The sequence below is a fragment of the Meles meles genome, chromosome 6 (genome assembly GCF_922984935.1).
Source record: "Meles meles chromosome 6, mMelMel3.1 paternal haplotype, whole genome shotgun sequence".
In the NCBI taxonomy this organism is placed as follows: domain Eukaryota; kingdom Metazoa; phylum Chordata; class Mammalia; order Carnivora; family Mustelidae; genus Meles; species Meles meles.
In genome coordinates this window covers 124116599-124140698 of record NC_060071.1, presented here as the reverse complement: position 1 = coordinate 124140698, position 24100 = coordinate 124116599, and the positions used below count along the sequence as shown (strand labels likewise).

Below are 24100 nucleotides of genomic sequence, written 5' to 3'. Positions count from 1 at the left end.
CTTTTCAAAAGGTAGTCTGAGACACTTGTTAATTCATTTTAATGTTTTCACATCCCCTTTCAAAAGTTTCTCAAATACACCGTAACTCTGAATCCTGTCATTTCCCTCCTTACTGCCAAGATCCTCCCCCACATGTAATTTTGCCAGTGATAGTTTAAAATAATCACAAAGAGAGTATATGGCATCTTTAGAGTAATATATAAATCTATAGTATCAAATATATTTCTCACGGACAATATGCGTAGAACTCAAGAATAAAATACCCTAGAAACAAACAGACAACTACTATCAGTAAAATTATTGTCATAGCCTAAAGTTAAAAAAAAAAAAAATCTGTCAGCAACTCATTGCACATACAGCGGTTGTCAGAGCACACGGAGTGTTTTGAGTGTGTTTGCAAGTATACGCTATTATTATAAGGCTTTCTCAGCAAAATAGAAAAGACGTGCACGTCAAGAGCGGCCAATCTAATCAGGATTTGCAGAAATCACAAGTCGGAATTTGCAGACCCAAGAATTCTTTTTTCCAGAGTAAACACTCTTTACTCCAAAAACAAGTCATCACCAAACAATCCTTCCCTACTTGCCTTCTCGCCAAACTTATCTGGCCAATTTCGCATTTAATATACCGAGAGGCACAAATATGCCTAAGACTGTTAAAACCCTGATCCAGAATTAAGCCGCAACAATCAGCCAAGGAGTTCAGAATAGAAGTTCAAGACCCCCTTTAGAAAGGACCTCAACTAGATGACGGAGAACCTGGAAAGAAAGACTTTTCTCTTTGTTACGCTTCTGCCACGGGTCTGGAAGCCGGGACCCATCCTCCGGGACTCCAGGGCTGGCCGACGCGCTCCGGGGTCCCTGCGGGCGGACACACCCCACCGCTCGGCCCCAGCGCCCGCCCGCCGGCCGGGGCCCCACGCCCTCACCTGCTCCCGCTCCCGCATCCTCCGGGCCGCGCGCCCCGCTCAGCGGCCCGCCTCCCGGGGTCCCGCCGCGCGGCAGCCACAGCCGCGCCCGCACACCAGCCCGCGCCGCGACGCGCTCATGGGGCTAGCGCGCCTCACTTCCTGTCTCCAAAACCTCGGCCCGCAGACCATTCCCCTGGGCAGAGTCCGGCGGCGGTGGCGGTGACGGGAAAGGCCCGGAGGTGGGACCGGCTGGGAGCGCCGCACAAAGGAACCGGGCGGGGGCCTGGGCTGCAGGAGGACAGACAGACGGACCGACGAACAGACAAGCACGGGACGCGCCGCCGGAGCATCGGAGCGGCCGGGGCCGTGCGTCCCTCCCCCTAGGGCGGGCGGATCCGGGGAGGCGGCGGCGGCCCGTGACCTCAGAGAGTTGGAATGCGGGCGGCGGGGCGCGGGGGAGGTGCGGACAGCTGCGCCCGGCCGCCGGGGAGGGGGCGCGCCGCTGCTTTTTTTAATCATATGACCACTTATTTTAAGAGTTTCCAAATAAAGCAAGGTTCTTAATAAAAATGAGGGGAGTGGGATATTATTTCGGTTCCAGGTAAAGGGTCGGTAAACTGCTGTTATTGCTGGAGTTACTCCTTTACTCTTGTACCTTTCTGAAAACAATTCGAATATTCTATTTCTTACTTACATGTTTACATGTAAAGATATAGCCCGTGAAAAAGAAAAACACTCTTAAGTGCTGGGTGGGAAAGTCCCCTTCTCTCTCCCATCCCCCCCCCACCCCCCCCGCCCCCCCCACCCCCCCCCCCCCCGCCCAAAGGCTGATCTGCCTCAATAATCTCGGTCTCTGTAAGTGTATGCATATGCAGTACAGAGTAGAGCTTTTAGAGATGGGGACTCCGTGGTCAAGTTGTCTAGGTTCGAATCTTACAGCGCCAACACTTTCTAGCTGGGTAAACACGCAAATTTCGTAACCCCTCTGTGCCTGCGTCCTCTTTTCTAAAGGGAAAATAGTAATAATCACTGTCTAGTAACTTGAGTAAAATATATGTGAAGTGTTTCATTTAACTCTAGACCCCATTAGCAGTGTTTATTATTACACGATACTGTATTTGCTTTTTTAAAGATTTTATTTATTTGACACAGAGAGAGAGATCACAAGTAGACAGAGGCAGGCAGAGGTGGGGGGCGGGTAGCAGGCTCCCCGCCAAGCAGAGAGCCCGATAGGGGGGCTCGATCCCAGGACCCTGAGATCATGACCTGAGCAGAAGGCAGAGGCTTTAACCCACTGAGCCACCCTGGTGCCTCAGGATACCCATCCCGTATTTTTAAGCTGCATTATTATTACTGAAGTGCAGCAGCACTTAGGGGGAGGAATGAAACTGTGTGACCCTAACAGCATCACAATAGGGTTGTTTGATCCCTGGGATGTGGTTTGAGTGTTTGGAGCAGGGAAGCTTTTATTTGGCAAATTTTAATTTAAATGATTTTTTAAAAAAAATACCATTTCTGGGGGCGCCTGGGTGGCTCAGTGGTTTAGGCCTCTGTCTTCGGCTCAGGTCATGATCCCAGAGTCCTGGGATCGAATCCCGCATCGGGCTCTCTGCTTGGCAGGGAGCCTGCTTCCTCCTCTCTCTCTCTCTCTCTGCCTGCCTCTCTGCCTACTTGTGATCTCTCTGTCAAATAAATAAATAAAATCTTTAAAAAAAAATACCATTTCTGGAAAGCTTTTTGGTGTTAGATTTTTATTTAACTCTCTCATTTTCATCAACAGTTAGCAGCCACTGACTGAGTACTTACTCTGCCTAGGTCATGGTCCCTGCACCCAAAGGACTTCTGGTCAAGCGGAAGATGCACTCACCCACCCATGCGCCCCACAGGTATGAGTGCTCTGGGAGAACGAAGACTGCCAAGATTCAAGGCAGGTGATAGAGCTAAAAGCAAATAAGACCACATGTGTTTCTGATAGAAAAATTAAATTAATTCTGTTTGTAATTGATATTTCAACAGGACACCATAAGGGGTCAAGTTGTGTGTGAGGAAAAAGAGACATGAAAATGACTCCCTGTTCTGGTCTCCTGGGCTAGAAAAATTGAAATGATTTGAGACCCTTCTCCCTTTCTCATCTCCAGCCTACCATCAAGGCCTGGTATTTCCTCCTTTGCAAGGTTTCTTTCCTCTCTGCCTCCTACCCCCTTCCCGCAATTCTAAACCAAACCTTCATCATTTTACATCCGGATTATTGCAACAAGGGTGGTCTCGCATCTGGTTTCTCAGTTCTCTCTCCTTTACATGCAAATACCAAGCTTACCTCTCTCTCTGTCTCTGTCACTCCCAATGGACCCCCAAGGCTAGCTTTTCGGCCTGTCCTTTAGGGCCTTTCTAAGCTGCTCTAGCCTCTCTGGCCATCCTCAATTCCTCTCTTCCCCTTGAATGCCTCAGTCAAGCTATTTCTCCTGGCCCTTAGCACTCCCTGCGCCCCCCCCCCCCACCGCCAACTTCATTTGTCTGAGTCTTCCCCTGCTTTCCAAGCGTCAATTCAAGGCTCTCTGCTTTCAAGACAGCTTCCTAGTCACCGCATCCCACAGTGATCTCCACACTTGGCAAGAGCTTTAAAAACTATTTCATGCAGGCTTCTTTTATATCTCCTAGAATTCCTAGGACAACTACTGGCAGAGAGTAGGCACTAAATAAAAATGTGTTAATTGAATCGGGAAGAATATAAAAGAATTTTAAAAATAGAAAATGATCATAAAACCCAAGGGATATTAGACAACAAATTCGAACTTCCTGGCTCACACTGCCCCAGTGTCGTTTGCTAAACAAGGACTTAAACTCTATTTTCCCTCAACCCTGTTAATTTGTCATTAGCCCCCCATCATAAGCCACATGAGCAGCCCCTTCAAAGCATCAGACTTGAAATTATTGGCTTATGTCTGAATGAAGAGAAGGAATTTGTATGGTTCAACCCCAAAAGGTATAAAAAGGTATAAGTGAAAGTCTCATTCCCACCCCCACTGCTGGACAGACAGCTCTCCTCTTTCCAGTAACCAGTGTTTACCAAAACCTTCTGTATCTATTTAGAGATACTCTGTAGATACATAAGCCATTAGATATCTGTATCTTTACCTCCTCTTGTTACCTAGAAAGTGGCACAGTTTACATATTTATCCACATAAAGATAATTCTTAATAAAATAAAGAAAGAATTTAAGGGGCGCCTGTCTCAGTCATTGTAGAGCATGAGACTCTTGATCTCAGGGTTATAAGTTTGAGCTCCAGGTTGGATGTAGAGATTAGTTAAAAATAAAATTTAAAAAAGAAAGTCCTGAACTAAATAAGATCATCAATAAAAGGAAAGGAAATTGTGATTTTAGTGGTGCACTGACTAATATTTTCTTAGGAGTTAAGAAATTGAGGGTGCACCTGACTGGCTCAGTTGGTGGAGCATGTGACCCCATCTTGGGGTTGTGAGTTTGAGCTCCTTCATCGAGTGTAGAGATTACTTTAAAAAAAAAGTCTTAAAAAAGAAATTAATCTGCTTTGATAGCTTGGTGAGTAGTCTACCTACGTAAATTATCATCTTATGCAAGAACCTGAACTGAATGACTGACCCCCTCCTCCCACCACAGAGATAATGATTCCCAGAGGGAAGGGATAGGCGAGCAAAAGACAAATGAGATGCATGGCTCTGTTCTCAAAGACTTAGTGTGCAGTGCATTCACACGCATGCACACACACACACACAAACACACACACACAGAGGCTTGCAAGGATGTGCACGTGCAATGTCCAGCTGGAATGCTGCCCTGAGGGGAGGCTGGAGATACAAGGAGGCCAATGTTAGAGGACTCAGGGCTCCATGAAGTTGGGCTCAGGGCCCTTTGACTTCAAAACCAATGCTCTTTTTTAGTCATCTTCTCTCTTTAAAAGACAACCCAGAACCCTCTTAGCCTGCATTGTGGTTTTTTGTAATCTAGTCCTCATTTTTTTTATTCTTTTTTTTTTTTTTAAGATTTTATTTATTTGAGATAGCGCAGGAGCGAGAGAGCAAGAGCACGTGCACACCAGCAGGGGAAGGCAGAGGGGCAGGGAGAAGCAGGCTCTCCACTGAGCAGGGAGCCTGACAAGGGACTCCATCCCAGAACCCTGGGATCACGACCTGAGCCAAAGGCAGATGCTTAATCCACTGAGCCACCCAGGGTCCCTCTAGTCGTCATTCTATCCCCTTTAGCAAAATAGGTCATTCCTTCTGAACTGGAGAGCCTTTCCATGCCAGAGAAGAATTCTCCTGGTCCATCTTAGTCTTTTTCAAGCTAAATACCCTTAGTTCCTTTAATTGTTTCTTTCTGGTCATCATCATGATCATCTTCTTCTGGACGTGATGTGGTTTATGAAGCTGCATCTTCCAGAGAAGCACCTTGAATAGTGCTGGACCACTGAACACCATTGGTTTAGCGGGTTGCCCCCGGTGATCCAGACACTGTAAATCCTCCTGAGATCTGAATGTGTGGATTCTTTTTTTTTTTTTTAAGATTTTATTTATTTATTTGACAAAGAGAGAGAGAGATCACAAGTAGGCAGAGAGGCAGGCAGAGAGAAAGGGGGAGGTAGTCTCCCTGCTGAGCAGAGAGCCTGATGGGGGGCTGGATCCCAGGACCTAAAACCATAACCTGAGCCAAAAGCAGAGGATTAACCCGCTGAGCCACCCACTCGCCCCCTCTTTTTTTTCAGTTTTATTTATTTGAGAAAGAGAGATAGGGAGAGAGAACACAAGTGGGAAAAGAGACCATGAGGAAGAGGCAGAGGGAGTGAATTCTTTTTTTTTTTTAAGTGAGCTCTAGGTCCAAAGTGGGGCTTGAACTTACAACCCAGAGATCAAGAATCACATGTTCTACTGACTGAGCCAAACAGGTGCTCCCCTCCAACTTTTTTTTTTAAGTAAAAGCATTTTTTTATCTTCTTTTCTTTATTATTATAAATGTGTGCATTCTTAAGTAGCTTGCAAATCTCTTCTTCCATAGCTTTAAATGTATTGCTCTGAAAGTTAACCCTTTCTTGAGTACATTTTTAAAGGATTTATTTATTTGAGAGAGAGAGAGAGAGAAAGAGGGCACCCACGCATAAGGGGTGTGGGGAAGACAGAGGAAGAGGGAGAGGGAGAAGCAGGCTCCCTGCTGAGGGCTCTGAGGGCTCAATCCCGACTCTGGGATCATGACCTGAGCCAAAAGAAAGCAGACACTTAACCACTCAACAGACTGAGCCACCCAAGTGCCCTTGAATACATTTTAATAAAAGTTTCCCTATTCCAAATATATGTTTAATGAAAACATTTTCTATTCTCTGTAAAATGTTCCTTCAATATTATCTAAATATTGACTAAGGATTTTATAATCAGTAATGGATACAAAAACCTGTGTTTTCTTCATTCTTAGTTCTGAAATGGTGGATAAACAAATAGAAATAACATACTAGCTTTTGGATTGTGAGTGTCATAAAAGCAGGGATTCCATCTTGCTCATCTTTGTGCTCTGGCTCTCAGCACAGTATCTGGCTCGGAGAAGGCATTTAATTTTTAATCAACAAACAGTGCTGCTGTGAGCCAAGCAGTTTAAAATGCAAATATTAATTTATTTCATCCTCATAACCCTATGAAGGAGAATCTGCTATCATACGCACGTCACAGGTGAGGAAACAGACACAGAGAAGCTAAGCAACTCGCCTAAGGTTTAGGAGGGAGTAGCAGGGCTCGGATTCAAACCCAGACAGTCTGGCTCCAGTGGCCTTGTACTCAGTCACTTTGCTCCACTTCTTCTCATCAATGTTGGATTGATCCAACATTAATGATTAATCGTTGGATTAATCCATGAGGAATGCTCTTGTTAATTTAGGTCATTTATTTTATCCTACAAATATTTCATAAGTGCTTCCTATGTGTCTAGCATCCTGAAAGAAATTTTGGAGAAATGCAGAACTACAAGAGTTTATCATTTTGTTAGAGAGGACATCCACACAATTAATATTACAGAGGGTATATTAAGTGTCATACTAGTAGCTCCTACATAGATGCTATAGGAATTCAGAAGAAAAAAAAATGATTATGTGATAAAGGGCCATGTGACAGAGCCTAGGTGGCCACATGATTCCTGCCCCTGCTGTTCACAGCCTCTATAATCCCCTCCCCCTGAGAGTGGGCAGCACCTGTGACTTGCTTTTAGTTAATGAATATGGTAAAAAGAAAGGAGGGGGGGTTGCACATGCAATTAGCCCCTAAATCACTTGCCTTGGGAGTCAGGCCCTGGGTGGCCCTAAGGTACCAAATAGAGTGAAAGCCCCAAGAAGAAGAGGAACTGGGCCTTCCTTCCCTGAGCCGAGAGACTGTCTTGGAGGACTTAAGTAAGTAGCCATGCTGAAGCACAAGAAAAGGAACTGTGGGCAACCTCTATGGCCTGAGGGTGGCCTGAAGACAAACAGGAAAACCTGGGTCCCTCCCTGGTAAAGTTGCAAGAGAATTCTGCTAACACCACCAATGAGCTTAAAAAGTGGAGTTTTCCTCTGTCAAGCCTCCAAATGAGAACACGGGGCGTGACTGACACCCCAACAGCAGCCTTGTGAGAGCCGGACTTGAGGACTCAGTTAAGCTGTGCTCACATTCCTGACTCATTAAAACCATGAGATGATAAATGCGTGTGTTTTAAGCTGCTAAATTTAGTTTAGTTTATCCATTAAGCAATAGATAGCTTATAGGGACCACTTCCAGATTCAGTGGATATGGGGGAGAAGGGAGATCTCTCTAGTTATAAGGAGATTTTGTGATCATGGACAGGGAGAATTAAGCTGTTATTGATAGAAACGGGGATGTCAGGAATATAAACTAATCTGAGTGGAGGACTGGAAAGGTAATGAAGCCGTAAGTTTTGATGTGCTGAATTTGGGGGAAATACAAATGCTTGCAGTCATCTGGAATTTGGGAGTGAGGTTTAGGGGAAAAGTCAGGTCTGACAGAAAATTTGGTGGTTCTCAGCACAGAGATGACGGCTGAAATCCCGAGAATAATAAGCGTTCTCTAAAGGAATGGTGTCAGAAAGGAGGGAGCAGGAGAGTGACTGTAGAACTTGGGGAGTGGGAGGGGGTTTGAAGGGTTGGAGAGGGTGGGGGTGGGAAGGAAGAACCAGACTGAAGGGAAGCAGTACTTTTGGAATCATTAGAAAGGACTGCGACTGGGGTGCTTTGGTGACTCAGTTGGGCATTCAGCTCTTGGTTTCGTCTCAGGTGCTGGGATGAAACCACGCCGGCTCCCTGCTCAGTGGAGTTGGCTTGAGATTCTCTCTGCCTCTCTTTCTGCCCTTCCTCCTGCTCTCTCACTCTGTCTCTCTCTCTAATAAATAAATCAAGTGTTTTAAAAAAGAAAAAAAAGAGGACTGAATAATTGGATCTCTTGAGCTGGATAGTCGGTTCCCTCCAAGTGTAAGTATAGTGCAACCGCTAGGAGGCTGTCTATTTTACAGATAGGAAAACTAAGCACTCGAAGATTTAAACGTAGACCATTATCACACTAAAAGCAAGTGAAAGCCGGATTCTAACTCAGATACCATACTAGGTTTAGTTCATCTTTATTTCCCATAGAGCGTAAAATGAGTAAGTGGGGCGAGGAAAGGGTAGAGCTGCTCAGGTGCGGGGACTGGCGGTGAGAAACACTGGGAATCCTTCCGCCGCTGCTCTCCCTGCCACCAGCAGAGGCCGCCCGAGACAGGTGCGCGCAGGCGCAGGCCCAGGCGCAGGCGCGCTCGGCTCCTCTCGCTCTGGCGCGCCGGGCCGGTGGGGGCGGGTCAGCAGATCGCGCGGCCCGGAGCTGCGCTGGCGGCTGGCGGCTGCGGCGGCGAAACTGCGGACTGGGGGCGGGCGCGGGGCTCTGGGTAAGAGAAGCGCCGCGCAGTGCTGAGCCCGCCGCCCGTCGGGGAGCCATGGAAATCGGCACCGAGATCAGCCGCAAGATCCGGGTGAGGCCCGCGTCGGGCGGGGGTGGGAAGCCGGGCCTCAGCGGGCGGGCGGGCGCCCGGTTGTCAGGAGTAACGGGGACTGTGGGCCCGGCCTGGACGCCGCGGCCTAGTCGCCGGCGGGGGCTCTACTGCGAGCCGCGGGGTCGGCGAACGGCTCCTCCTCGGCCTGGGGCGCCTCGGGCAGACGGGCCTCCGAGAGCGCGGCGGACGAGCGGGGCCGCGGCTGGAGTAAGCTGCCGGCAGCGGAAGGAGGCGTGGAGCGCCGGGCGAGAGGCGCGCTCGGCCGCGGCCGGAGGGGCGCCGCGGGGACGGGGGACAGGGACGGGGGAGGGGACCCGGGCGCCTCCCCGCCCCCACCTGGGCGCCGAGGGGGCGGGAGGTGCGCGCGGATGCCAAGTTCCCTAGGCTTTACCGAGCCGGGTGCTTTTCCGCCTTCCTCACAACGCACGTTTCTTTCTCTTCTTCCCTCAGAGTGCCATTAAGGGGAAATTACAAGAATTAGGAGCTTACGTTGGTAAGTTTTGTTGTTGTCGTCGTCAGCGTAATAGAATTTAGACTTTGCTGCTAAATGAATTTTAGTGAATGCATTTTTCCCCCTTCGTACTTTGGACTTTGGAGAGACACCGTTTTCCTCTCAGATCTGATTCTCTGCGGTTCTTTTCCTTACGGTCTTTTCTTGAAAGCTCTATGTGCAACCTTGCCCCCCCGCCCCGCCTTTTAATTTGGTGCTTTTAAGATTGTTTAGCCGCCCCTGTTGAGGCTCTGTCCTGTTTTCATAATGTTTATCTGATTCCTACTGTTTTTCCTGTTCTTTTTCCTTTTCTCTTGATGTTCTTGTTTCAGAACTTATTTCGTATATGAATATTACCCGGCATGTGCCTCTGTCACAGTTCAGTGAGTTTTATTTTCACGTCTCTTTTTTCCTGTCCCTTTTTCTCTTACCACGCACAGTAATGTGTTCTCTTGATGCTTTTTTTTTTAAGGTTTTATTTATGTATTTGACAGACAGAGATTACAAGTGGGCAGAGAGGCAGGCAGAGAGAGAGAGGAGGAAGCAGGCTCCCTGCTGAACAGAGAGCCCAATGCGGGGCTCGATCCCAGGACCCCAGGATCATGACCTGAGCTGAAGGCAGAGGCTTTAACCCACTGAGCCACCCAGGCGCCACTCTTGATGCTTTTATGATTTATAATTTGAGTATTTACTTTGGGTCAGGCACCATGCTTAACCTCTGTCTGTGCGTTAGGTCATGATGATATCCAGGAGAACACTGGAAGGTGGTGAGCAGTAATACCCCAACTTGTACAAGCAAGGAAGCTGACACTCGGAGTGCTTACTTGAGCAGTGCTTTATGGATTGAGATCTGGATCTGTTTGGCTCCAAAGCTGGTGCTTCCTGTAAAAATTTACTGCAGTGGTTCTAAAGGTGTTGAGAGATGCCAAGGGTCTCTGAAGTCAAAACTGTTTTCTTTTAATACTGAAAGGGTGTTTGCTGTTTTCACTGTGCTGAGATTTGGATTATGCAAAAGCAATGGTGAGTTAAACTGGTGGTACCTTAGTCTGAATGGAGATCTCAGGCTGAACTCTGGGAAATCCTATCACCTCCTCCCCTGGGAATTCTTTTAAAAAGCCAGTTTCACTTAATATAATTAGTAAAGCAGTAAAAATATTTTTTTAAATCTTGGCCCTTGACTACATCTTTTAAATGTGTGATGTGAGAAAATAGGAATTACTCATGAAGTACTTCTGTATATTAAAACAGGTTGGTAATTCTAAAGGGGAAGGATTTGTGTGATTGAGTTAAACACCTTTTTCTTGGAACCTCATTTTTATCTCCTAACACCAACAAGCTAGCTAGACACACACTAGTATATTTGGCAGACATTTTCTTAAAAGTGAACAGAGGAAAAGAACTGGTATGCTTTGTTACCAACGACAAGAGTTGAGCTTTCAAATAAAATTGGAATTTTGAAAAATTTGTGTCTGTCTTCATGAACTTGAAAGCTTCAGAGTACTTAAAAAGAATTTCTGATGATGACATTAACAAATGATTCTTTTGTATCTTGTAATGAATTGTATCAGCATGTTAGGGATTTGTATAGGTCCCTTAACCAGTATTTTTTCAAATGATCAATTCACTATGTTACAAAATTATACAAGGGAGAAAGATTAAAAGTAGAGGATGGATTTTCATGTAAGAAGGTATAAAAAGGTGATTGGTAGAGTTTTGTTTTTTTTTTAAAGGAAGCTTTTTTTTAAAAAATTGATTTTCTTTCTTTATTTGAAATAGAGAAAGAATACAATAAGGGGGAGAGGCAGACAGAGGGAGCCCAATGCGGGACTTGATCCCAGGACCCTGGGATCATGGTGAGCCAAAGGCAGATGCTTAACCCACTGAACCACCCAGTGGCCCCGATAGGTAGAGTTTTAATTTCCATATTGCTGCTGACCTTTAAGAAACTACCACTTGTTGAGTTTTTGATGTAGTATCCCAGAAGAATGTCCCCATTATCTGAAAATGCTTTTAAAATACAGTTGACCCTTGAACAACTTAGGGGTTAGAGCTGCTGGACACTCCTCTCCCTGGCACAACTGAAAATATGAGTATAACTTTTGACTGCCCTCCAAATTACCTACTAATTCTCTGATAATTAGAGAAGTCTTACTGGTATCGTAAATGGTCCATTTACACATATTTTGTATGTTACATATATTCTATGCTGTATTTTTACAAAAAGTAAGCTAGAGAAAAGAAGATAGCACAAGTCGTAAGGAAGAGAACATTTTTGATAAGTGTATCATAAAAATTCCAGGTATAATTGGACCCAGGCAGTTCAAACCCACATGTTCACGGGTCAGCTATACTTTCTTTTCCAACTGTGTATTTTTGAGGCCAGATTTTTGTCATATTCTTCAGTTAGAGCAGCATATCATAACAGATTAAATGCAGAAGTGGAAGTTGAATTCAGCTGTCTTTAAAAACCACATATTAAGAAAGTTACAAAAATATAACTAGTTTTACTTTAATTTTTTGGAAAATTTAGTTATTTTTTATAAAAACGTCATATACATGGGTTTATTAACATGTGATAGGTATGTTATGTTAAATAAGACTTTAACATTCTCAGTTTTTCTAGCATGATAATTATCAATAGATAGTTCACATAAATAAACGCTCTTTGGGGTCATCAGTATTTTTTAAGATTTTATGTATTTATTTTGAGAGAGAGAACGAGCGAGCTTGTGTGTGTGTGAGCTGGGGAAGGAGCAGAGGCAGGAGAGAGAGAATCCCAAGCATTCAGTATGGAGCCTGATAAAGGGCTCAATCTAAGGACCTTGAGATCATGACCTGAGCCGAAATTAAGAGTTGGAAGCTTAACTGACTGACCTGCCATGGGTCCTCAGAGCAGAAAGTGAACCTGAGACACAACAGTTTGAGAATTACTTATTTACCACATGCTGGGCACTTTCTATAAACTATTTGTTGTCAGGATTCTTCTAAAGTCTTTTACAGGTAAGAGAATTGAGGCTCAGAAGTAAAGCTGAAGCTGAATCAGAATTGATTTATTCTTTTATTTGTTCAGCACTTCATGGATACCAGCTATGTGTCAGAGACTTGTTTGGTTCAAAAAGAAATCTACAGAAAACATCTAGCGTGAACTTTCTTAGTTCTAGTACATGAAACACAAACACGTGTTAATTGAGTCTAAGTTCAATCTTACTGATGATTCCTATCATTTATCAAAAATCTCAAACCAAGAGGGGTGCCTGGGTGGCTCAGTGGGTTAAGCTTCTGCCTTCAGCTCAGGTCATGATCTCAGGGTCCTGGGATCGAGCCCCACATCAGACTCTCTGCTCTGCAGGGAGCCTGCTTCCCCCTCTCTCTCTCTCTGCCTGCCTCTCTACCTACTTGTGATCTCTGTCTGTCAAATAAATAAATGGAATCTTAAAAAAAATAAATAAAAATTAAAATAAAAAGGAGCGTACATTATTAAAAAAAAATCTCATACCAAGAATTATGAGTCTATTGAAAACTTGGTTTATAAGCTTAATGTTATTCAATATGAAATGAAATTATAGCAAAAATACAAATAGTTTAAAAAATAGTATATGATTTTTAGAATATTTTCATATAATTCCACTTGTAACTGAACACAGTGCTAAGTGGGAATGGCAGGTAGTGTTACTCCCTTTACAACTGAACAAGTGGAGGGACGCCTGGGTGGCTCAGTCAGTTAACGTCTGACTTCAGCTCAGGTCATGATTCCAACGTTCTGTGGTGGATCCTGTGGTGGATCCTTGCGGGCTCCCTGCTCAGTGGGAAACTGCTTCTCCCTCTCCCTCTGCTGTTGCCCCTCCTTGTGTGTGTGCAAACGCGTGCGCTCTCTCTGTCAAAATAAGATCTTTTATTTTAAAAAGGGGGGGCACTAAAAAAATGGAGTCAGGAGTAGTAGAGCTGGTCAGTAGCAGAATTAATACCAGAGCTCAGGTCTTCTGTGTCCTTCATGCTGATAAAGGCATAGGAGTCACTCCTGTGTGCTCCTCCAGAACTCCATGAAATCTGTTCCAGTGATTGACACATGAGCATGACTTTTCAACTTGTGTCTGCTTCTTGAGTGGACATTTCTTGAGGGCAGAGACTTAATATTTGTGATGTCCCGAAAGCCTAGCAAAGATTGATTCTTTTTTTTTTTGAGTAAGTGTTGATTAAGTAGAAAAACGGGTTGTAGTTACTGTATTTGAAATAAAAGTATACCTTATGAATTTAGGCTTACAATTAGCTAACTAATTGTATATACATACATCATTGTCGTTTTGAAAAGGTTGATTTTCTAATCCTTCTCTTTGCATAAGAAAGAGTCCTGAAAATCTTTAAGGTTATGGAAGCAATAAGTATTTAATGAACACTTGGATATCTTTTCACAGTATCAGGTGGGATACAAAGGTGAAACAACTCTTAATAGTTAATAAACTTCTCATTTGTGTGTTTGTTCAAAATGGAGCACTTCAGAGGGAAGGTGCTTATGATTCACAGCAGTCTTTCATTCACGTTATTTTTTTTTTTAAATGTTTTTGAGTATAGTTGACAATTTCATTCACGTTTTAGAAGACTGAACTTACATAAATCTCCAAAACACTCCCCCCCCCCGCATAGATTTCAAATAAAATTGAGAAATCCGAATTCTGTGGAAGTGTATTGTGAACGCATTAATTTTTCATTAGATTATTATTTTCTGTTTTGTATACTGAGGAAATAGTGTATGAATGTCCAGTGGCTTTGTTGAGATATAATTGGTACATTAATACTGGTATATTAAACTGCGAATTTAAAGTGTACAGTTTGTTAAGTCTTGACAAATACACATAATCACACTAATGAACATATTCATTACTCCCAGAAGTTCCCTGGAGCTCCTTTTTATACCTCCTATCCACCTTTCCCTGCCTTGACTCTGCATGGAAGCAGCCACTGATCTCACATAGAATGTTAGAAAATGCAAGCTAATAGTGACAGAAAAGCACATTTTCTTTTCTTTCCTTTTTTTTTTTTTTTTTTTTTTGGTTTTTCTCTCTCTCCTCTCTTTCTTTCTTGAGTTTATCTGTTTATTTGACAGAAGAAGCGAGAGCGTGCACTAGCACCGGGTGCAGCCAGGTAAAAAGAGGGAGAAGCAAGTTCCCTGCTGAGCAGGAAGCCAGATGCAGTACTTGATCCCAGGACCCTGGGATCATGACCCGAGCTGAAGGCAGACATTTAACTGACTGAGGCACCCAGGAAAGCACATTTTCATCATTGACATTGTGAGGGACAAAATCTGTGAAGGCTCGCAAAGCATTCTAACTTTTTTCTTTTTTTTAAGATTTTATTTATTTATTTGACAGACAGAGATCACAAGCAGGCAGAGAGAGAGGAGAAAGCAGACTCCCCGTGGAGCAGAGAGCCCTTAAGAGGCCTTAACCCACTGAGCCACCCAGTCGCCGCTCTAACTTTTTTTGTTGACCTTTCCTTGGCTACCCATAGTAGTCCATATTAGGTAGGTACACTTTGCATAAATAAGCTGGGAGGCTTACTTGCTACAATTGCCAGAAACAGTGGGAACCTTTTCATACTCTACAAAGAAAATAAATGACTGGCTTCTTGTTCTCACTTACATTCCCTCACATCATATTGCATGATTTTATTAAATATTCAGATTTCTCCAACAAAAAAGCAGCCTACTGAATCGGAGAAGATATCTGTGAATGATACATCTTCTAAGGGGTCCATATCCAAAATGGATAAAAAACTTATACAACTTAACATCAAAAAAAAAAAAAAAATCCATTTAAAAAATGGATAGAGGACCTGAACATTTTTCCAAAGGAGATATACAGATGGCCAGCAGACACATGAAAGGATGCTAACATAGTAATCATCAGGGAAATGCAAATCAAAACTATATATATCACTTTATACCTATCAAAATGGTTGGTGGAATCGAGACAAGAACGTAGCGAGGATGTAGAGAAAAGGGGACCCTCCTTCCATTGCAAACTGGTGCAGCCACTATGGAAAACAGTATGGAGGTTCCTCAAAAAATTAAAAATAGGCATGCCTGGGTGACTCAGTTGGTTGAGCATCTGCCTTCAGCTCAGGTCATGATCCCAGGGTCCTGGGATTGAGCCCCATGTTGTATTCTCCCTGCTGCTCCCCCTGCTTGTACTTTCTCTCTCTCTCTGTCAAATAAGTAAATAAAATCTTTAAAAAAAGAACCACCCAGGCACCCCTAAATAAAATCTTTTTAAAAAATTAAAAATGGGGCACTTGGGTGGCTCAGTCATTAAGTGTCTGCCTTTGGCTCAGGTCATGATCCCGGAACGTTGGGACCGAGCGCAGCATCGGGATTCCTGCTCAGCAGAGAGCCTGCCTCCCCTTCTCACACTCCCTCTGCTTGTGTTCCCTCTCTAGTTATTTCTCTCTCTGTCAAATAAATAAATAAAATCTTTTAAAAAATTAAAAATATAAGTACCATATCCAGTAATTCCGCTATTGGGTATTTACCCAAAGAAAACAAAACCACTGATTCAAAAAGATAACATGCTTCTCTATGTTACATTGTAGCATATTTACAATAGCCAAGATACAGAAGCAGCCCAAGTGCCTATTGACTGTATAAAGAAGATAAGATATATGTATGTGTGTCTGTATGTTTATAATGGAACGTTACTCAGCTATAAAAAACAATGAGATCTTGCCATTTAGAACAACATGGATGGACCTAGAGGGTATTATGCTGAGTGAAATAAACCACACAGAAAGACAAATACCATACGATTTTCTTAAATGTAGAATCTAAAAAACAAAATGGGCACCTGGCTGGTTGAGTCCGTAGAGCATGTGACTTGATCTCAGGGTCATGAGTTCAAGCCCCACGTTGGGTGTAGAGAGTACTTAAATAAAAAATAAAATAAAATAAAAAACAAAACTAAGGGGCACCTGGGTGGCTCAGTGGGTTAAGCCTCTGCCTTCAGCTCAGGTCATGATCCCAGGGTCCTGGGATTGAGCCCCACATTGGGCTCTCTCCTCGGCAGGGAGCCTGCTCCCTCTCTCTCTGCCTGCCTCTCTGCCTACTTGTGATCTCTCCCTCTCTGTCAAATAAATAAAATCTTTTAAAAAACTAAACTAAAACCAATCCAGATTCGAAGATACACAGAACAAATTGGTGGTTGCCAGCGGGGAGGTAGGTCAGGGATAGGTGAACTAGATAAAGGGGATTAAGAGATCTAGTTATAAAATGTCACATGAAAAGTACAGTACAGGGAGTATAATCAGTTTTGTAATAATAGTGTATGGTGACAGATGGTAACTGCACTTACTGTGGTGAGCTTTGAGTGACATATAGAATGTCCAATCACTACGTTGTTCACCTGAAACTAATAAAATATTGTATGTTAATTATACCTCAGTGAAATAAATAAAAAGCACTGATGCCTTGATCCTCCTGTCCAATATTCTAATTTAATTGGGGTGCAGCTTGGACATAAGCAGATTATTTAAAGCTGCCAGTAAATTCTGATGTGCACCTAAATTTCAGAATCTCTCCCCTATAGCAGCTGCTTATCGAGTGTTACCTGCACATTAGTATACTGGACATCGGGAAAACTTTTCAGTCTGTTGAGATTTGATTTTTCTTAGCACTTGGGGTGGCTGGGTATGTTTGGTGAGGCAGAAGTGGCTGGTTTACTTTGACTGTGAGTAATTTTCCTCTTTACTCCAGTGCACCCTATAAATATTACCATTTTCTAGGTATGTCATGATGTAAAACAGAGTGGCTTTCATAGCCCATAGCCCCTGGATTTTTTTTTTAACTCTTCAGAGGCAGGGTTGCCACCTAGACTTCTAAAATTTATTTGCAACATTTTCTTTTTGTTGTTAGTAAAATTGCAAGAGATCTAAATATCCAAAGACATAAAATGAGTAAGTAAATTGTATATTCATACTATTAGAGCAGTAAAAAATAAAGATTTCTCTCTCTCCATTTGTAGATTCTGAGTATATTTGCTTTCTGAGTATATTTGCTTTTCTTTAACTGGATTTTTGATAATTCTCCTTGAAACAAATGTCTGATAGTACTTTTTTTTGTCTGATAGTACTTCTGAAATGAACCTTTTGCTTACTTAGAAATATGAATCTTTAAGGTATTTAAGAAATCTGAAGGAATTTTTTTGGAGTTCTTGATAATGGCTATTGCTTCCTTACCTTCTTACTGTGGTGGTTTTGTTTTTGTTGTTTTTGGTCCTAGACCTCACCTTCATAATCATTGTGTTAGGAGTGTATGTGAGGATAAAACAGTAAATGAAGTTGAAATTATTTAAATTTAAGATTAATTTTTAAAAATATCTTATTTGACAGAGACACAGTGAGAGAGAGAGCACAAGCAGGGGGAGTGGGAGAGGGAGAAGCAGGCTTCCCACAGAGCAGGAAGTCCGATGCCATGTGGGGCTCCATCCCAGAACCCTGGGATCATGACCTGAGCTGAAGGCAGACACTTAATGACTGAGCCACCTAGGTGCCCCTAAGATTAAATTTTTTTAATGTTGTAGAGTTCTGGGGTGGTTTTAGTTTATTTGCTGTTGGTGCAAATTGATTATCCTGAGATAATAGAAATCTGTCTTTACTGAAGATGAAGATGTTCTCTTGAGAAATGAAAATCATTTTGAAGCATAAACACAAAACTAGACAGAACTCAGTTATTACTCTTGAGGCATGTCCATATGCTTTTTGGAAGCTTCTCTGAAATTTTAGTATATGTGCTGCCGAAGCGAGCACAGCTTCTCTGAAATTGATGAGCATTATTAAAAAGATAAAAATGCAATGAATACACTCAAGTTTAATATTGTAATTCAGAATACCTAGTTTTATAAGTATTTGTTAGTTATTCCTAATTCCTATCCTTCTAGTAATTAAAATACCTATGTAATGAAGAGGGGAAAAAGACTATACTTTCTTGTCCAACATAATTCTAGTAGAGCTGAGATATTAATTTTTAGAGCTATATCTATATTTTCAAGTGCATAACTTTTAAGTAGAAGACAATGTTGAGGAAAACTAAAAAAGTTTTATATACTTTTCCTTTTAACTAGATGAAGAACTTCCTGATTACATTATGGTGATGGTGGCCAACAAGAAAAGTCAGGACCAAATGACAGAGGACCTGTCCCTGTTTCTAGGGAACAACACAATTCGATTCACCGTATGGTATGTTTCTGAATTTTTACCCCTTAGACCAAAGTTTGGCACAAGTCAGAATAGGTATTGTCTGAAAAGAGGTTCTTGACAGGAGAATCAGATTCACTGTGGAGAGGCGGATAGTGAGCCATGAGAGCACAGCTTCTGGAGCCAGACTCCTGAGGTTAAATTCCGGATCTGCCTTTTGCCTTGGTTTTTCAATTTGTAAAATGGGATTAATAAATCCCGTTTATAGGACTGTTGTAAGGATTAAATGAAATAATACATGGTAATGTACTTGTGGCTGTGTGCCTGCCCCACAGCAAGTCCTTAGTCTATGTTAACTATAGTTAACTATGGTTCTTTAGTATTCTTTTGCATCTTACTCCTTTCCCCCAACCAAAACCAGTTGCATATATTTTGGGGGCTGGGTTGACTTCCTAAATTGCTTTAGGGGGCAAGGTTTTTGGACAAAATTTCAAATCATTTTTAAAAATTTGGAACTTTCTAAAGTTTGGAATTTTAAAAAGAAAATTTTATGTTCAAATATAAATTCATGTTATAATTTTCCATGTTCTTTTTCAAACCAAATATTGCCTCTTAGTTGAGAATACTGACTAAAAGCACAAGATTCAATTTAAGAAGGCAGGTTTGAGGTAGAGTGAGGGTGGAGGGGGAGGATAACGTGTGGCTGAGAATAGATCAGGAAGTGCTGCTGTAAGCGCCCTCACTCTGGGAACCACCAGTTACAGCACAAGTTGATAATGGAGCAAAAGTTGAGTGAGCGGAGTGGCCTGCTTACTTTGAATGTCAAGAAACTGGGAGAGATAATAGGACGCACTAAAGAGGCATATGAAGCTGGTTAAATTCTTACCTTTAAGCTAAAATTTATCTAAAATTTTTTTTTGTGTTTTTTTGTGTGTTTTTGCCCCCGTGGGTCACTATTGCTTTGCAAGTCTTGTGAAGTTTTCTTGAAATTCCATGCAGAATTCTCTGTGTTTAGATTACGTAGTTTTGTATGACATTAAGTGCAGTGGTTGATCTCAAAATTTTTTGGTACAGCCAACTACTGCGGAGTGGTTCCCTAACCCGCTCTTTACACTTAGTCCCCAGAACTTATTTTTTAAAAAAAGAGAGAACGAGAGAGAGAGAGAGAAAGGCAGACCGTGGTGCCGTGGTACTTTTGGCTGGGGAAGTTATAAAAACAAAACTCTTCTGCACTCCAGGTGTTTGTTTTGTTTTGTATACGTGTTTTATAAGACTTTTGGTTCAGCCTTGGCATCACTTTGGGTTTGAGTCCCACTAGTATACTGTGGAAGATCAACCTAGATAGAGATCTTAGATAACTTGATGGAACATTTTGGACTAGTTTCTTACATAAAGGACTGAATGAATTAGAATTTAAAATCAAACTCAGTTTTCTCATCTTGCCGTAAATTCCATAATGTGTACTGATGCAAGTTACTGTGTCTCTGTTTGGGCACTTTATTTCCCTGGTTAAGTGTTCATTGACATCAGCCTGAAATGGACCATTATGATTGTTTGGAGCCCTGTAGTAATTGTGTCCAAGGGGACAGTAGCATGTGACTGGGTGCTGGGTGAAACATTATAATGGGATAGATATTTCTGGTATTTTCAAAAGGAATGGCCTCTTGGAAGGCATTGTAAGGCAAATTTACTTTGTGCATTAACTACTAAGATAGTCTGTGTTATAAACAAGGTTGTAACCTGTACTTGTTTATAGCATTAGTAATGAGGTAATATGTTTTGATATTATTTTCAAGTTTTTTATTTCACAGAATTAAGCTGTTTCAGAAACCATATAAATAAACTCTGCTTAAGGAATTGTAACAGTAAGCTATATTACATATTTGTGTTACTTTGTCTTTTACCATAAGCTACATGGAGTCTAAAACAAAATTACATTCTTTGTAGATGAAGACTGGTCAAATAATATCTTTTCCCTTATTTGCACAGAAGATAGATGTTCAAAACAATGATGAAAAAATATGATCTTTTTATTTACTTCTATAGTACTCATATAAGCCTTTTAAAAAATGTGTCATTTCTTTAACTTTGATGCTATTTGTCCATTAAATACTGTTTAGTACCATTTATCAATATTTATAGCTGAAGGTAGAGTCTGTAATGTCATCAAATTTCAAGTGATAGTTGAAATAAAATCTTTTCTTGATTAAACGAAGTTTTAATATCTTTTTTTTCTTTTAGGCTTCATGGTGTGTTAGATAAACTTCGCTCTGTTACAACTGGTAAGATTCATTAAAACATTTGGAATTTACTGGGGCACCTGGGTGGCTCAGTCATTAAGTGTCTGCCTTTGGCTCAGGTCATGATCCCAGGGTCCTGGGATTGAGTCCCACATTGGGCTCCTTGCTCAGTGGGAAGGCTGCTTCTCCCTCTCCCCCTGCTTGTGTTCCCTCTCTCACTGTGTCTTTCTCTGTCAAATAAATAAATAAATAAAAATCTTTAAAAAAAATTTTTGGAATTTACTATAGCATTTTTTGGTGGGGCTTTTTTTTTTTTTTTTTTTAAGATCTTATTTATTTGAGAGAGAGTGAGAGCATGAGCAGAGAGAGGGAGAAGTAGACTCCCTGCTGGACAGGGAGCGTGATGTGGGGGGTCGATCCCAGGACTCAGATTGTGACCTGAGCTGAAAACGGACAGTTAACTGACTGAGGCAGACGGGTGCTCCTAATGTTTATTTTCTAAAGAAATGTTTATTTCTATTTAATGCTGCTTTGGAAAAAATTCCATAAATTTGAAAATAATAGTTTCTTAGGACTTTCTTAGGAGGTGCATGAACAGTGAATTCAAGAGCAATAAATTCAACATAACTTAAAGATAATTAAACAAGGGAAGGAAAATTAAGGAAAGGATTGTGCATTTGTGAAGTGTTTCAGCTTCAAGGGTGTTTTTATATTTTATTGATTTATTTACTTTTCTTTTTTAAGATTTTATATATTTATTTGACAGAGAGAGCGCACACAAGTAGGGGGAGCAGCAGGCAGAGGGAGAGGGAGAAGCAGGCTCCCCACTACGCTAGAAGCCAGATGTAGGGCTGGATCCCAGGACCCTGGGATCATGACCTGAGCTGAAGGCAGATGCTTAACCAACTGAGCCACCCAGGCACCCTTGATTTATTTAGTTTTAAAGATTTATTTATTTGAAGAAGAGAGAGTGTGCATGCATGAGAATGTGGGGGAGTGCAGAGGGAAAGAGAGGATCTCAAGCAGACTCTGCTAATAAGCACAGAGTCTGACATAGGGCTCAATCCCACTGCCCATGAGATCAAGACCTGAGCTGAAATCACTACTTTGTTGCTCAACTGACTGAGCTGCCCAGGTGCCCCAAGGATGTTTTAATGTTTTATAATGGAAAATTACTGAGAAATTCAGTAATAGTGAATTGAATTAATTATTATACTGACTGTGGAGTAACGTTCAGCCATTAAAAACATTGTGGAAGAACACATACTGCTTTTAAAATTGGTGATGAACAGGGGAAAGGTTCAAAGTAAAGTAATAAAAACAGCTTAAAAGGACCATGTATTTCTCTTTCCAGACCCTTCCAGTCTTAAGTCTTCTGATACTAATATCTTTGACAATAATGTGTCTTCAAACAAGAGCTGTTTCAGTCGGGGAGATGAGAGAAGGCATGAAGCTGCAGTGCCACCTCTTGCAGTTGCTAGCACTAGACCTGAAAAAAGAGATTCCAGGGTTTCTACTAGTTCACAAGAGCAGAAAACCACTACTGTCAGGTAAGAGTCCTGTGTAGACCTGCTGTGGGTGGGTGGGTATGTGTATATGACCTTGACATTAGTTTTTAGATCTTTCAATTTTAGTTTTCAGGAATTTTTGGAAATACTGAGGTGGTTGTAAGCAATTTTTTTCCTTTTTAAAGATTTTTTTTTTTAATTTATTTATTTGACAGACAGAGATCACAAATAGAGAGGCAGGCAGAAAGAGAGAGGAGGAAGTGGCTCGCTGCTGAACAGAGAGCCCGGCTTGGGACTGGAGCCCAGGACTCTGGGATCATGACCTGAGCTGAAGGCAGAGCCTTTAACCCACTGAGCTACCCAGGCACCCCCTTTTTTTTTTTTTTTTAAATAAGGTAATGGTTCAGACCCATGTATGATTGTCTTTTACCTCAAATATGTAAAGTTTTTTTAAAAAAGTACTTTTAAAGTGGTTTTTAGGGGCGCCTGGGTGGCTCAGTTTGTTAAGTGGCTGCCTTCGGCTTAGGTCATGATGCCAGGGTCCTGGGATCAAGCCCCACATCAGGCTCCCTGCTCAGCGGAGAGCCTGCTTCTCCCTCTTCCTCTGCCTGCTGCTCTGCCTACTTATGTTCTCTCTGTTAAATAAATAAATAAAATCTTTTAAAAAAAAGTAGTAGTTTTTAATGGAGTACTTAAAGAATGAACTTTTTCATTAAAATTTAAGTATTTGAAGTTACTGCTCTAAGTTGGTTATAATTTTGTGTGTATGTGTTTTTAAAAATAGACAGACTTATGATGATGGAGCTGCAACCCGATTAATGTCAACTGTGAAGCCTCTGAGGGAGCCAGCACCCTCTGAAGATGTGATTGATATTAAACCAGAACCAGATGATCTCATTGATGAAGACCTCAATTTTGTGCAGGAGAATCCCTTATCTCAGAAAAAACCTACAGTGACACTTACATATGGTTCTTCTCGCCCTTCTATTGAAATTTATCGACCACCTGCAAGTCGAAATGCAGATAGTGGTGCTCATTTAAACAGGTTGCAATTTCAGCAGCAGCAAAACAGTATTCATGCTGCCAAGCAATCTGATATACAGAACAGCCGGGTATATGAAACAGGACGTTTGTGTGAACCGGAAGTGCTTAACAGTTTAGAAGAGACTTACAGCCCCTTTTTCAGAAACAACTCAGAAAAAATGAGTATTGAGGTTTGTATATACTTTTGCTGTTGTTGTTATATTTTTTTTTTAAGATTTTATTTATTTATTTGACAGAGATCACAAGTAGACAGAGAAGCAGGCAGAGAGAGAGAGAGGGAAGCAGGCTCCCTGCTGAGCAGAGAGCTCAATGCGGGACTCGATCCCAGGACCCTGAGATCATGACCTGAGCCAAAGGCAGCGGCTTAACCCACTGAGCCACCCAGGCGCCCCTGTTGTTGTTATATTTTAAAAGTTCTTTTATTTTTTTAAGTTAGGCTGCATTCCCATCGTGGGGCTTGAACTCACAACCCTGAGATCAAGAGTCACATGCTCTGCTAAGGATCTGGCCAGGCGCTACTGCATATACTTTTAAATTCTGGCTTCTTAGACTGAAAATTGGTATTTCTTAGTCCTGAATATATGTGAAATAGCTAAACAAATACTGCAAGTTTACTTTAAACTAATTTCTGTGCTACTTAACATACTACACCAGATTTTCCTTTCCACGATTGGCTTCTACAGATAATTTACATCTTGTTTA

General features: G+C 41.9%; 3 protein-coding genes across 10 annotated transcripts in view; 2 read left to right on the top strand and 1 right to left on the bottom strand.

The window, feature by feature from the left end:
* PTPN21 (protein tyrosine phosphatase non-receptor type 21) overlaps positions 1-1229 on the bottom strand; it is a 76268-nt gene extending 75039 nt beyond the window's left edge. Inside the window, exon 1 of the mRNA XM_046008178.1 lies at positions 929-1229. The gene's annotated coding sequence lies outside the window, so the exon portion shown is untranslated. The remainder of the gene's footprint in view (positions 1-928) is intronic.
* On the top strand, positions 238-2845 carry LOC123943670 (nascent polypeptide-associated complex subunit alpha, muscle-specific form-like). Its single transcript, XM_046007876.1, has 3 exons — positions 238-241; positions 810-1276; positions 2726-2845. Exons 1-3 carry the CDS (start codon positions 238-240, stop codon positions 2843-2845), a joined length of 591 nt encoding a protein of 196 aa, XP_045863832.1.
* A 5896-nt stretch (positions 2846-8741) lies between these two features.
* ZC3H14 (zinc finger CCCH-type containing 14) overlaps positions 8742-24100 on the top strand; it is a 51651-nt gene continuing 36292 nt past the window's right edge. For all 8 annotated transcript variants that reach the window (XM_046007952.1, XM_046007951.1, XM_046007948.1 and 5 more), the window contains exons 1-6: positions 8742-8915; positions 9387-9429; positions 18534-18648; positions 20848-20888; positions 22201-22396; positions 23139-23568. In XM_046007952.1, the coding sequence (XP_045863908.1) occupies positions 8880-8915; positions 9387-9429; positions 18534-18648; positions 20848-20888; positions 22201-22396; positions 23139-23568 (861 nt within the window). In that variant the 5' untranslated portion in view covers positions 8742-8879. The remainder of the gene's footprint in view (positions 8916-9386; positions 9430-18533; positions 18649-20847; positions 20889-22200; positions 22397-23138; positions 23569-24100) is intronic.